The sequence below is a fragment of the Emys orbicularis genome, chromosome 8, assembly GCF_028017835.1.
Source record: "Emys orbicularis isolate rEmyOrb1 chromosome 8, rEmyOrb1.hap1, whole genome shotgun sequence".
NCBI lineage: Eukaryota > Metazoa > Chordata > Testudines > Emydidae > Emys > Emys orbicularis.
In genome coordinates, this window is record NC_088690.1 from 82,726,970 (window position 1) to 82,742,681 (window position 15,712).

General features: G+C 36.8%; 1 protein-coding gene across 1 annotated transcript in view; it reads right to left on the reverse strand.

Annotated features, from left to right (window-relative positions):
* The window catches only part of DOCK2 (dedicator of cytokinesis 2), a 500,992-nt gene that overhangs the window by 135,776 nt on the left and 349,504 nt on the right, over positions 1–15,712 (reverse strand). Inside the window, exons 28-29 of the mRNA XM_065410088.1 lie at positions 1,112–1,210; positions 31–125 (exon numbers count right to left, since the gene is read on the reverse strand). Of these exons, the coding sequence (XP_065266160.1) occupies positions 31–125; positions 1,112–1,210 (194 nt within the window). The remainder of the gene's footprint in view (positions 1–30; positions 126–1,111; positions 1,211–15,712) is intronic.

The window sequence follows — 15,712 nt, forward strand, 5'->3', positions numbered from 1 at the left end:
CCTTTAAATTGTTCTGAGGGCTCTATTTACCTGTTCTGCACCATGCTCATTGCCATCCAGTCCGAAGGGTAAACGTTCTTTCCTATGAGATCTTTAAACATGATGAATGTTTCCATCAAAAAGTCCTAGAACAATAAAACACAATACAACTATGATTTTATATCCTGCAAACTTCATATTCCAAAGCCAACTCTCTGCTCTGTGGAAAGCACCAAAGGAGAGGGCTCCATCCTACTCCCACTGAAGTGAATGGCAAAGCTACCAATGGCATCAATGGCAGTGGAATTGGGACCAAAATCCTGTAAAATAGCAGTTGTAGGCTAGCTTCCACTCTAGGAAGGAAAGGGGTGTGGTCAGAGAACTGCTGTAATAATGTAGGGGACGGAGTCAGCTGGTGCATGTTAGAGCAGCTCCTAGGCACTTTTAGCCTAAACTGGGGCAAACCCAGATGCACCATGAAAATCAGACAACTGTAGCTGCTCAGCACAAAAATACAATCTGGGTCAACAATGGAGTTGTTAATGGAGATAAAGAGGAGAGAGAATTAGGACCAAAGTCCTGTAAAATAGCAGTTGTAGGCTAGAAATAATAGTGAAAGGCTTACTACACTGAGCTGTAGAGCAAAAATAAGCCATAGATGAATGGATAGAAAAAAGTCACAGTAGAGAGCATATTAATTTAGGCACTTTGGAGAAAAATTGTTGAAGAGCTGTTTACCATTTAGCAGAGTCATCTCTTAGCCAACTATCTAACAAACCTCCCCAACACGTAGGGAAGACAAAAAAAAGCAAGACAATGATCTACCTACACCAGCAACACCTATATCTTTGCAAGCTTCTGACTGAGGTAGCATCCAACTCCAGGTATCATTCGAGCACTCTTCAGGGCAAAAGTAAACTTGCAGGGACTATATATACAACAAATGTGTATCAGCCTATTGATGATACTCCATATTTAGAAATAATAACTAGTATTTGGTAAAGCCATCTGTTCTTCTTAAACAATTATGGCTACTAGAATCAAGTGTACTGAGTAGTCCAGTGCAGAATATGAAATATTTGAGAGCCATTTGTCTATTTGCCAGCTTTAAATGTAGATACTTTGTACTTACCACTAGCTCTGAAGTTGTCTGAAAGGTTTCAATGTAAAAGGAGTAATGTTGGTTGTCCATTTGGTTTAAGATTGCTGTCATGCATGCCACAAAATGACTCTAAAACAAAAAAAGAAAAAATAGTAAGGAAATGCACATCTAGATTGTTGATTTAGAAGGAAATGAGAATAATGGATTATATCCTGCAATGCCAAATCACTATATCACTAAAAACAAACAAAACCTGTGCCAGCCCAAGAATGTGAATTTTCAAAAGCTAAGAAGTGCTTCTCACTGTGTATACATTGTAAAATATACTTAACAATAACTTACAACTGGCAATACTGAGGATACTACTCAAAGCAACTTTCTTGTTGAAAAAGTGGTATCACTCTTAAGGGAATTCAGTGTGAGAGACAGTAAATCCAACTTCCTACAGGACATGAATTTGTATGTGGTTTAAAATTCCTAAAATGAATGTGATATTCCATAGGACTTTTGCATAACAGATTAATAGAAAATGAAAACTTTCTATAAGATCCTTTTGAATATTCATAAAAAAATGAATTTTATCCCTGCTACAGAATTCTACAGGAAGGATATGAAAATCTAAAAAGAGGGAGAAAGTATTTGCTTAATTTTTTTAGATTTTTCAAGTAGCTTCTGTTGAACCCTATCAAATGTGTATAGGATCCAACTGTTTTCATCCCTATTAAATTCTGTAAAACTATATTCTTCTGAATTTTAAAACAGAATTGAAATAAAATGGAAAGTAATTTATAATCTTAGGTTTCCATTTCATTTTACAGAAGTGCTTCTTGTTTGCCAAACCTTCAGGATATACGGGTAAGGCTAAATGATTGAAGTTTCCCTTTGAGGAACACAGTATCTCTTCCTATTGATACTTTTTATGTTGCAAAAATTACAATAATTATTTTGATAATGAGCAACTCAAAATAATCTTTGGATTTCGCTATAAGAAAAACAATATGAAGCAGAGGCAAGTCTAGAAAATAACTGTTTTCTGACAGATTTACTCAAAACTTTGTATTTGATAAGTTTACAAGGAAGTCCCTGATCTTTCCAACCAGAAGTTCATTTCTAATTTATACTGGTTTTGGGAAATCAGATCCCTCTCTTAATTCTGATTGACTTTATATTTTGTTACCATCATAAATTCAACAAGATCACACATTACTGTAAAGTATCAGCTGCAGTTTATCCCACCCAACCATTTTGGCTACTACATACTGCAAAAAAGGGAAACCTTTCTTAACTTCAGGTTATGGCCACTAGAGGTCTTTTACTTTCATATGGTAGCTGCTGTTCAGTTTGTACTGCTTTTTTATTTATTCCTACGTGAGCAGACCCAGTACAGTTCTTGCATATAAACAGTGAAAATTCCAATATAAAGGATTTATTATACCTTCTTTTGGAGTAACATTAGTGCTAGCCAGAACCTTGCCTACTATGTAAGCCTAAGAAGATACATTTTCTGCGGGTAATCCCAAAGCTTTCAGGTAAGGATTTGTATGGTTTTGGTTACTGATGCTCTTCTAAAAGGAAATGCTGATTTTCTGTCCTACAGTAGTTTACTTTTACAGGTATTGCTCAAATTAGACTCTTTTGTGAACTCAAATCCACAACTGCCAGGAAGCTGCAGTGGGTGCAGTGGTGAGACTTAATTTTTTCCAGTGTCTTGATTTCAATTTTGAAAGAAATAACTGCCAACACAAATTACAGAATATTACACATGAAAGCATGTGTTGTATTTTTCTCCTTAAGAAGCTTTAAGAGATGCTACAGAATGTGTTTTCTCCCACTAATTTGAAGTAACCATTTACTGAGATAAGCACTCTCTGTACTAGACTCTAGTAGATGTACTATCTTGCTGTTCAGCCAAAATGACTTTAAGAATGTTAATTTATTTGTTGCAACTTTTAAAATCTGTCTAGCAGTATAGTATTACAGTCTAGCATGAGTGCCTGTATTTTTAGTAACTTGTAAATGGGAATTGTGGAAATTAACAGATGACATATGTTGGTTAATGAAAGCAGTTCTGCTACCAATAAATATCACAATTTTGTCAGACAGTTTCCGGCAGCAAACCTGTCAACTTTCACAGCAGTGTGACTGATTGATATATGAAATGGAAGGTGCCAGCACAGCAGGTTTGCTGTCAAAAATCCGACCCCCCCTCCACTTCCCAATATCATGTTAAGACTGAACAGTATATTAAATTGATATTGGTATATTAACTTTGTTTATGACCTTTAATCGTTTACATGAAGCAACCTTGAGTATTATAATTAACCACTTGATTTCTTATGTTGAAAACTTGCTCTCCCCCCTCTCCAAAAGCCAGCAAGAAACAGGTATAGCCTCTCATTTCACAAGTGCTCAGGCATTCTCAACATCACCATTCTCACACTGTTAGAACTTAAGTATACTTCACAATTCTGTCAGCAAGTATATGTATATTCATCTAAATTATCCTACATTGTCTAAGAATCTTATAATATTTAAGAACCATTAACTACTTCACAATAAATTAAACTCCACAAATTAAGCAATCAGTTTTTAAATTCACTTAGTATGTTTATAACTTGGGCATAAGACATTTGGAATCAGGAACCTCCTGCAAACATGCTAGTTGACTGTGATGATGTGAGGTTTCTTTTTTAAAGAAGCACTGTATGTAGGGAACTGAATATTTAAATGCAAATAAAACAAGTTGCAGAGAAGATGAAGTTATCCAAATAAACTTGACAGGTCATTTCAGCTGTGCTTAGCCTTGTTAAGATGTATCTTATGAATCACAGGAGAGATGCATGATTGAAACTAGGTCAAACATGTGTAAAAATAAGTGTAATCACAGTGAACACTTGACTGATGAAGGAATACTTAAAATGATGTTAACAGGAAGATTTCTGCTTAGAATACATTATTATGAAAAGATGCAATAAATCATGTACATTAATTTACCACCTTCATGCACAGAAACATCTTCACACCAGATTGACAATATAACTTCTTAACAAAGCAGTGTCCGTTAACCAAATAATTGACAGCACTTGGAAAAACGAAATACATCAGTCTGAAAAAAAATTAGGTAGCTGTTAGAATATTTTGCTTATATCATTAGCAGGAACAAAAAGCATCACTTAGGATGTCAAAGGGCAATGAGATACAGATGAGGAAACCCACTCTTCCAGTAAACACTCAAAACTCCTGAACAGTAAACACCACGATCCATCAAACTTTAAAGAACTGTAGAGTGTGTCTTGCAGTCTTCGTACAAATACTGCAAAGTGTTAGCTAAAAATAAACTATCCTATTTACAGATTTAGTATAAACAAACGACATAGTCAATGATAAGATATTCAATCAAGAAATCAAATGTGGCTTTGTAAGCCTTGGAGAGGGGAGATGTCTATTTGCCCCATTCCCACTAAAGTCAATGTCCATGAGCTGCATGTGTAGCACTGATGGGAAAATGACTATTAAGAAAGTGATAGGGTTGTAGGAGAAAGATGACAAACTTCAGCCCCAGCAACCCTAATCCCAGCATACTTTATCATACCAGATGGTGACAGGTTGCTGTAGTAACTTCAAATAATGTACAAGAACCACAAGCAATAATAAAACAAAAACACTAGAGAAAAAATAGCAAATGATGTAGAATGAAACTATCCTTCAATATTAATCTAGTATAAGTTAAACATTCACTTGGTTATATTGTGGGTATTTTTTACATGCTGGGAAGTGTGCACATGGAGTGAGGGTGGAAGGTATTTGGTTCATGTGGCCAGTTAAACAGTTATCCTCGTGTGTCACGATATATGTCCATAGTTTAAATGTGTGAAAACCACATACATGTCAACAAAAAGCAACCAAAATAAAATTTAAATACTAATGCTCTAAGGCTTTTGAAAGGCAATAGTTAAAGACATGCCATTAGCAGAATATTTAAAGTTTAAAACTATTACTTTTATCTAAAAAGAGTACAAACAGTTAACAGTAAGTCAACAAGTCTACCTGATGTCTCAAAAGGCATAATTGGAATAATATTTGTTTATAATATATATAAATAACATATAAACAATTTACTTTTCAGTAGTGGGTGATGTGATCACACTACGTATTGAGTCTGAGCTAATTTTCACAGTACAAATCAGGCATACATTAACTCAACTGAAATCAATGGAGTGGAGTGCAAAACTGGTGTAAGTATGACCCATAGTTTGTGAAGTCTGGAAAGTTCTTTGGGAACTTTCTGGGTAACAGGTATTATACAAATATAAGTCACATCATTAATATAGATGTGACTTATATTTGTATAATACCTGTTACCCATTTGCATTTTTTGTAATCTGAATACTGCTCACAATGTTAAAAATCACCAACATATTAGCAATTTCTATATTGTAATAATGCAATACAGAAAGACCTTCTGGACATTCATGAAACGAGTAAATAACCTCACCTGCTTAGGTTGAGCATATGCACAATGTGACAATTCTTGTAAATAAAAGCTAAGGAATGCACTGTGATGCCATTGAGAGTGACAGTAGTTCAAAGCTTTTTGGCACACATAGTAATGCTTACAGTGCTTCAGAAAAACAATGTACCCTCAGAACTCTAGTGCATGTCTATATCGATACATATGGTAACACAACACTTCTTTATCATATTATGAAAAACCTTGAACAGCAGCATTTTGTGCTGAAAAAGGTATAAACTGAATTTGAAGTGGTGAATCAGATATTCCTTATGTAGTAGTTTTGTGTCTTCTCAGAGGAATATAATTCACTTCCAAGCCATGTGCTCTCCTATACTCCTCCAAGCCATGTGCCTAGGTATAAAGGCCTAGACCAAAAATATAAAGATTATAATAAGCTGTTATGTAACAGCCTATTGTGCTTATCAAATGTGTACACAGTGTTTGAAATTTGGAAACCGATCCACCCCACATACATTTCTCACAGCTTGTCATTGAATATTTGGGGGTTGGGGGTGTTTTTTTTGTTTGTTTACATAAAGTAGATCCATCCTCTGCTGTACTAGGTTTGAGGTTCTATTTTTACATTTATGTTTGATGTCTTATAGTTCATTGGACCTGTCTTCTTGTCTTTCATAGATGACTAAACCGAAGCCTTGGTACTCTATTTGGACATCTTACTGACAGCTTTTAGTTTCTGATTAAAAACATCCCAGTCTGCTGTATTCTTATTCCACTGTTTACCTTCCATAGTAGGTAAAATTTAGTACAGCCTAGCGTTTAGTTGAACATAAAAGGATAATTACCTAAATGTTGGATTAATTAATGGGAAAATGTGAGTAATTTTACAACAGAAATGATATGGGAATAAAAGCAGCCTCTCAGATTTAAAAGTCTATTAAAGGTTATACAATTAAGGCTCTCTCAAAATTGTTCCTTTAAAGCTAATGCAGATATAATGATAGCATGGTATTTCTCCAAAATACAGAAGTATTATGCCCTGCTACAAGTCTTAGTCTTACAATTATCTGTGGGGGTCTAAAAACCAACATTCAAAGCACCTCCCATCCCACAAAAGTGGTATTCTTTCGCTACAATCTAATTTTTTGTGTGTATGTTCAGTACTAGAATCACCCCCCATTCTCCCTGCCCAGCATTTCCAGGATAAAATCTAACAAGGAGCATGACTGCATTGTAAATGATTTATCACATAACTATATTAATTGGGCCAGATTTTGTCCTTCTTTACACCGGTGCAAAACAGTGAAGAACCAGTGGATAGAATCTGTCCCATTACATTGTACAGAACATATTTACATAGTGACCTCCTTAGAAGATACATACACCTGCAGGCACATAAAGTATAATATACATTCTTTATCTACTTTCCAATGGCAGAGCAATCATCTACAATGAACAGTCATTGCGCCGGAAGATTCACTGCAAGGCTTCCGCTTTATTCTGTCCAAAGCACAGAAGCTAAAATCATCTGTAACCTACTGCCTAGACCACATCTGCCTTGTACTTTAAAACCCTCCGTTGGCTTCCTCTCATCTGCTATATCAAATTAAAGCTTTCATCCTTACCTTCAAGTATCTGTGCAATTCTACTCTTGCTTGCATAGCTGCTCTCATTTCTTACCACACCTCACCAATCACTCCACTACAATCAACTTCTTCCACACCTGCTTTCATGCCTTCTTCCAGGCTGCTTTAGATATCTGACATGAACTTCCCATCCAGTGCAACGGGCATCCATCCTTCCAAAATCTCCAAGTTTACCTGAGGAGGCAGGGGGCTTATTTCCATGAGCTTCTTGTTTGCAGCTGTGATTCTTTGTACCCATTCCACCCTGGGCCAGGCCTGACCAGTTAAGAACCAGTTGGGCTAGCAGGGACGTGGCTAACTTAATATTAAAAGCATTATAAGCTCCTTTAGACAAGACTGCCATTTTACCACACTCCCCTCCACATTAAAGACAACTAGCAGCTTAACATTCTGCAGAAACTATAAAAGCACAAAATACAACTATACAAAGAAACTATTTTAAATGCTCTTAATTCTAGTTTATTTTAGTACCAATTAAGTCATTTTCCTCTAGTGAAGTACAGCCAGTCTCTTGCAGAGAAAGGGGTTGGAAGCTGGTCTGGGAACTAGAAAGGGAGGGTAGTAGCAGTGGGAGTGATCTGGAATGAAAGGTAATATCCAACATTAAAAAGAGCTGAAAGGAAACAGCACACTGTCTGAGAATTTGCTACAAAGGAAAACACCAGTAGAGATAAGAGGGGTCAGCAGCAAAGCCTAGTGGAATCATTTATAGAGCAGCAATTTAGTTTTTGTTTTCCTTCTGAAATACACAGGAACAAAGATGTGATTACATAAACAAGCTTGAGGTGGCATCTTTTATCTTTGTGTAGTCCTCTGTAGCTTTCCAGATATCGTGAAGGCCAAATGTCTTAAACAGCTGCTTCATTTATTTAAAAACTAAAAACAAAACAAAACTAACTCTTGTATTCCAAGAAGTCAATCACCCTTTAATCAGTTTTATTGTCTTTCAGCTACACTGACTGCACACAAGAGCAGGAAAAATCAAATTAAAAGCCTGAAGTGCACACACACAGACAGGCTTAATATAAATCTACCCCTGAATTGTCAAAGCAGTGCACAGGGCTTTATCAAAATATCTCCTAATACACTCAGTGGAAATTGAACAACTTTGAAAAAATTTCCTCTACCTTTAATTTTTTTGCAAAGAAAATGTGAGTCAATATACATTATATTTCTGAAAATTCTGGAATCAATAGCACAAAACTTCAACCACATTTAGCAAAGTTTTTGAATTAGTTCTATGGTGACCTCAAAGGATTCCACAAAGACCTTCTCTACACTAAGAGCAAGAGATAAAATTTTGCAGCAAAGGTTCAACTGCACTTATGATACCAAGGGCCCAGAATTTTTTTTTTACTGACCTGCCATGAAAACCTGCGTAACTCACTCAGCCTGTAGGTTTTCCTGACAAAATGCCCGAGCCCCATTTATGGGAGCACTAGTACAGCTGCATTGTTGCTGAAGAATGTGTACCAATTTTCCCAATGCAGATGCATTGTAACAGTTCAGAACTGAAAAGATGTTCAGACGCTGATGTGCCACCCTGGGGTAGAGTGTGGCATTTATTTCATAGGGGAAAAAAACGGACAATGCTTTACAATATTGATATTGAACTCCTTTGTAAAGTGCTTTGAGATCTACGGATAAGCACTATGGTAAGAACTTGCTATTATTTAATATTATTATTTACAAAGCCTTTTTCAGTTATTGGGTCCTGTATTGGGATTTGGTTGGTTGGTTTTATTTGTGACAGAAGAGTGTGGGGGTGTTTGTTTTCTAAGAGGAAGGGACACATATCTATCCCATTAAGGCACAGACCAGACAGTATTTTTAAGGTATTATAAAGTTTTTCATTTTAGTTCATCTAAGTTCATTGAACTAACCTGAACAATAACAAATTTAAAGTTATTGGGGGAAACGCTGAATGTGCAATTCAGCACATTCATGAAAAAATTCCCATTTCCTTTAACGTTTGGGATGATCTGATAAACCCAAACTGAGTACTGAATGTTCTCTATACTGAGTGCCTCCTTCCCCTTTCCATATGACAAAGGAATGTAAAATTATTAGTGCAACAGTCATTACATTCCCCTTCCATATTAGGAACTTTATCATGATGCGCCTTGGCCATTTGCTCTACCTCTGAACCAGCCTGAATTAGGGGAGCCTCTGTGACCTCTGCCACACACTAGCCTCCCATCGTATAGCACATTCCCTGTTCCATTTCGACTAATTAGCAGTGTTAATTTCCCCCCAGAAAAAAGTAGCCTATTTAAACACGGTCATATTCCCTGTCTTTACAAATGCTCTTTTTACAATGTTAACCAGTCCACTCAAAGCAGATGCTTTTGCTGTCTCGGAAATAATTCCTTCTGAAAATGAATGCCTGTTATGCCTTAGAACTTCCAAGTCTGGAATTTATCAAGAAAAAAAATGTCACAGGGGCCAAAAATCTACACACAATTCCCCCAACACTAAATGGTGATTACACACCACTTCAAACAGGGCAACATATACCTCCCACAACAGTGACTGGTGTCCCTCAAATCTTCTCAGCACCCAAATGAAAGGTGAAGGGATGCCCCACAAACCTCACACATGCACACACTATGAAATTTTATTTTTAGTTTCTAATAGGACGGGTAAGACCAGCCGTTCATCCGTTTTGAGGTCTTGGAGCTACATACAACTGCAGGGTTGCTCAAATCATCAGACTGTAGGAAACCCTGCCAGGAAGGGAAACATCCACGCACAAGAGTAGAAAGTTGTCCTTCCCCTTTGGTGTTTCATAATGTCAGAATATGCAGGGTTGTTTGCGTTTGTCCTTCTCACTGGGCTAGGATTTTGCCTGACTAGACTGCCTTGCTGAGAAGCCAGTAGCTGTGACTTTTCACTACTGGTCACTATAATCTTCTCCTGGAACAGGCCAATAGGGAATGAAAGAGGGCAGATACCTTTTGCATAATGTTTTCTGATGGAACTGAGGGAAACTATACTCCCAGAAGAAAGAAACAAAGATGTCACTCTCAGATTTTATAGGCAGTATTGGGAATGAGCTAAAATGGCCAGAGATGGCATGGTAAAAAACTACAATAAAAATGTGATTTCACTGGTATTTTGTGTAAGTATCTGCTAATACAGCTTTATAGGGTTCTTTTATTTATCTTTATTATACCAAGTAATATTGCACTGTATGTGAGCATATCAATATATTTCTATCTCAAATCAGTCAGCTGAGACATTAGATTATGATTAAGACAGCAAATATACTTTTTTGTAGAGGATAAAACCACTAATTTCATTTATGCAGTAACGTGATTGGATTTTTAATTGCAGAGACTTTTAAAACTACACTATTCACTCTATTCTGCAAAATAATTATTAACTCAGCCTCTAAGGAAACATGAAATATTTATGTCAAGTAATTTTTATGTTATTTTATTTTAGCTAACATATGCAATACAATATGCTCTATAGAACTATGAAGACTATGTACATTGGATAGATGCTGTTTCATCACATATTCTGAAAAATTAGCAACCTCTTATTACAAAACTCTAACCAGCTTAACTTCAATGCATACAAATCACCACACTTTTATCATATGCTTTACAGACACATTTTGAGTCTCTTTTGACTTAAACCAGTATAACCCCATTAGACTAGTGTTCACATTAAGATTTGACAGTGCCAGGGACTAAAGGTAACAATGGAAAAATATTTAACCTTAATCTCTCAATGTCCCTTAAAAAGAATTATCCTTGAATGTGTCTCTAACCATGAAAGATAATTTTCCTTGTACATACCAGTAACAGCAAATATATAGGCTTGGTTAAATTAAAAAAAAAATATTTTAATGAGTTGCTAAGCCAGTGCTGTCCTTCTTTTTCAGTGCTGACTGATGGGTTTTAAGACTGTAAGTTTTGCCTCTTGTCTTGTATATATAACTGAGCAATAGCTTACCTTTTTCTTAGGTCTATCACATTTATAACCTACAATGCCACCAGCTCTTCTTAGCTACGAATGTATTTTACAGATGATTCCCAGCTCTCATTTGATAGCCTCCAGAGCGAATAAAAGAATTAGCACTATCTTTTTGAGGCAGAGAAATTGATTTCAAGTAATACAACTGCATCTGACTGTGGAAAATCAATATTTTATCCAAGAAAATTAACAGAAATAAATATTATTGTTTGAAATAAAGAATTGGATTCTATTTAACAATATGTATTAAACACAACATTTGGCAGGACACACTTTGCTTTTATCCTTCTGAAAACTGTCTGGATTTTGCAAGAGCATTATGCAGGCATTTCAATTAAAAGCAATGAGCTGGGGTGCTTTACAGCACTACTCTGATGTAGCAGAATGCTCTTACCATATTAATGATCTTGGAGAACATTTGTGGAAGGGCCATAATCCAATTTTAATACCAAATAAAAGGTTTTTGACTTCATTTATGATGCTAAACAGTAGGCACCTGTTCCAGCACATGCTATGCACAAAGAATTGTCAAAGAACTCACTGGACTTCCACTCAAGATACCTGTGACTTCCACTCAAGTCCGTGGGAGTTACTCATGTCCAGTGCGGGAGGAGGAGTGGAAGTTAAGGCTATAGGGGCACTTGATAGAGTAGGCCTTTAATATTATATTGCACATATCAGTACAAATGCATAATGACGTTATTACCCTAGCACAACTATTTACTAAGTAGCACAGCTTGTTACACCTAAAGAAAAACTGAAACCAAAGTAGCTCTAGTCATCTAATTAATCAGTGTCTTCTTCTGCTATTCATATACATACAAAAACCAAACAAACAATCCCTGCCCAGCCCAAAACAAACAACTAGGGAGGTTTGTAACAATATCAGCCAGATATGCTATGTGAACAACTGCATCTTCATCTCAGCACTCAGATATTTCTGTACTCACTATGAATTAGGACATTTTGTCTTAGACAGCAATTATATACTTTGTGAGCACCTAACTTAGGTGCCGTACTCCTGAATGACAGACATGAGTTGGGGTTACATGTTGCAAGTAAGTTCAAACTCAACTCATATGTGAGAGTGATAGATTTTAAAGCCAGAAGGGACCATTAGATCATCTAGCCCAACTTCCTGTTTTACACCGGCCATAGAATTCACCCAGTTACCCATGTATTAACTGCGTTTTACCAAAACATGTTTTACTTGTGTGCATTGGAAGAAATGGTATGCATCATGTCTTCATAGAGAGCATACAAGCTAAAATGAAAATTTGGGGATAAATGATAATACACTCAGCCACTGTAACATCAATTTCAGAGCATTATACCCTTAGTAACAGTGTGTTCATCGTTAAGATGCACAAGGAATGGGATGGAAAATAAAATGGAAAATACTATAATGGCATTACATAAATCAATGGATCACCCTTATCTGGAATACTGCATACAGTATTGGTCTCCCCATCTCAATAAAAACATACTGGAGAAATGGACTGTGTTCAATGAATGAGGAGGAGAATACACAAGGGCATGGAAAAATTCATATGAAGAGAGATTGAAAGATTTATATTGTTTATCTTATGAATAAGAGGGGATATGATAAAATTACACAACATAATGAATGGTCTAGAGAAGGTAGATTGTGAGCTCCTGTTCTCTCTGTCTCATAACAGGAGAACAAGGGCAAATTCAATGACATTGAAAAGTGGCAAATTCCAGACTGATAAAAGAGAATGTGTTTCCCCCACACAATGTGCAATTGGACTATGGAGCTCACTGATATAGATGTTGCTGGGCCCAAGAATTTAGCAAGATTCAAATAGGGATTAGGCATTTATATGGATAACAAGCATATCCAGAAGTGATGCATCTGAAGAAGTGGGGGGGGGTTTAACCACGAAAGCTTATGCACAAATAAATCTGTTAGTCTTAGAGTGATATTAATTAATGCTTTAAAAAAGGTTTTGGAAGGGTTATAAAAGTCTTATACTTCAAGTTTTAAACAGATCTCTGTTACAGATTTGGATGAAACATGAATGGGGAGCACGTTATTGTATTTCAAAGTTTCTTACAACTCACTGGCCACTGTCATAGTGGATGAGCTAGACCACAGTTCTGATTCAGAATGGCAATTTTTATGTTCCTTTGTTCTATTACTGAACAATAATTTGGCAGGCAGTCTCTCAAGGTACATCCGCCTGACAAAACTAAGTTTTCTGCCTGTGTATTTTTTTACATGTTTTAGAGCAAAACCTTCTTGACTAGAAGCAATTCAAAAATGTCACACCACATGTACTTTGACTTTTTTTGTTTATAATGGAAATAAAGTGAGGGCCCTGGCAAGGAGCCTTTTTTCAAGTGGATTTCTCTGCTGTTGCACCCCCTGCTATTTTAACTGTCACTCCAAAGCCAGTGTGGGGCCCATCGGTTTTTCAATGGATAGTATTTGATGACAGACCCTGCTAGCCTGTCTGTCAAGAGAGATGTAATGAAAAAATATGGACATTCCCTTGAAAACTAGATGAGATTGTTCAAAGGAATGAGATTATTTGTTCCTAGTGTGAACAAGGCAGGGCAATAGCAGATCTTATTACCAGCAATTGGGAAATATCACAATGTACAGTCCCAGAAGAGTATATCACACACACAGAGAACATATGAAAACATGGCTTTACTGAGAAAGGGCATGCAGAAAGGGAAAGTTGTAATAACATGTCTGAATGCTTGACTCCAAGGAAAACTCAACACAACATCTGCACATGGGACAGCGAAAATGTGAGTGAGCTGAGGACTGATTTACAGTGGCATGTTAAGAAAACAGAGCATTGCCCCAGCACTTTGTATCATCCACATGAATCTGCTAGGTATTTTCCCCTGGCGGCACAGACAGCTTGGTAGGGCAAGGTTACACCATGGGCCAAGACTCATAGACAGACAACACACAGTGGAAAAAGCAGCTTCCTGCCATTTTATTTTTCAAGTTTTGCTATTCTGTTTTATTCAGGTTCTCCTATCTGTGCCATTTGACCGTCTAATTTCTGATGTCAGTAATTTAACACTGAATGGAAGACCTTCTCAAATGTGATGATCAGAGATAAATTTGACTCTGAAATGACTGATGCACAGTACCTTGTAATGGAGATGAGTTGACAAGTGAGAATATATGTTGAAAAAACAAACTGCAAAAAGATCTTTAAAAAGAGGGATAGAGATCACTGTGAGGAGTGTCTTGTTGGCGTATGCAAATGATTTGAAAAGTCTAGTCTTCCTGGAACTAGAAGTTTGAACTCCAGTAAGGCTTTCCTCAGCTCTTCATTCTTTGTAAGGGTGGTCAATCTTGCCAATAGGTAGCCAGATTTGGTTCTGCGTAGATCAACTGAGTTCTATATCATTTGGAATCTTTTGGATAAAACCCCAGAAGAACAAAGTACTGTCAACACTGTGGAGATATTAGGGATAGCATGGTATGTTATCCGGGAGTACAAGTTTCCTATTCCTTAACTCATGAGCTGGCTTTTTTTTTAGGCTTGTCTATACTGTGCCACAGTATAGACTACAGGGATGTGAATTAGAGCGTACCAAAGTATGTGCTCTAACTGCTGGCTCAAACTAAAAGGTCCGAAAAGTTTGCATCAACATAGTCCTGTTTGAAAGAGGACCATGTTAACATGAACTAGGTAGTCTGACATAGCCAATATTGACAACTGGAACAATAAAACAGTAACATGCTTAATGTTATGATCTATAATACTTTGCAAATTTGGCCATAAGCACATTTAAAAGATATTTTTTCTTAAATTTTAAATTTTATTCATAGTATATATAAAACCAAACAAAATTTGGATCAACTCCCCCAACCAATCATGACTGATACAATACAAAATGTCCTAAACTTGCCTTAAAAAGTTCTAGGGTAAGCTTGTCTTTCCCAATTTTGCTACAATTTACAGTGAAATGTTTTTTGCTTGCACCTTATTAGAGAATATATGAAAGTGTAATTGCTTGGTTAAGGATCTGAAGTTTTATGGAGTATCCGGACAAACGTCTATAATTACGTATTTTATTTACATGGTCATTGTATAGAGAGAAATTTCAGGCTTCCACTTACCTAAGTTGTTACTGATCCAGTATGTCTGAATACAAGTTCTCCCTTAAGTTATCCTCAATGAACACATGAATAACAAACTTCAGCACAATTTTGAGAAGAAAACCCCTCTGAGAAGTACCCAAGGCAACATGAAACTTCCTATTTCAGAGTGCAGAAGGGAGCAAACTGTGGAAGATTAGTGAGGTCAGAGTAACACGCCAAAGCAGGAGGTTCTGAGGGGGTGGGCAAGAAGTAGGGTTGCTAGGCATCCGGTTTTGGACCAGAACGTCTGGTCAAAAAGGGACCTTGGTGGCTACGGTTGGCACTGCCGCCCAGGCCATTAAAAGTCAGCTTGGCGGTGCAGCAGGGGCCCAGGGCTAAGGCAGGCTCCCTGCCTGCCCTAGCTCCTCATGGCTCCAGGAAGCGGTCGCCAGCCC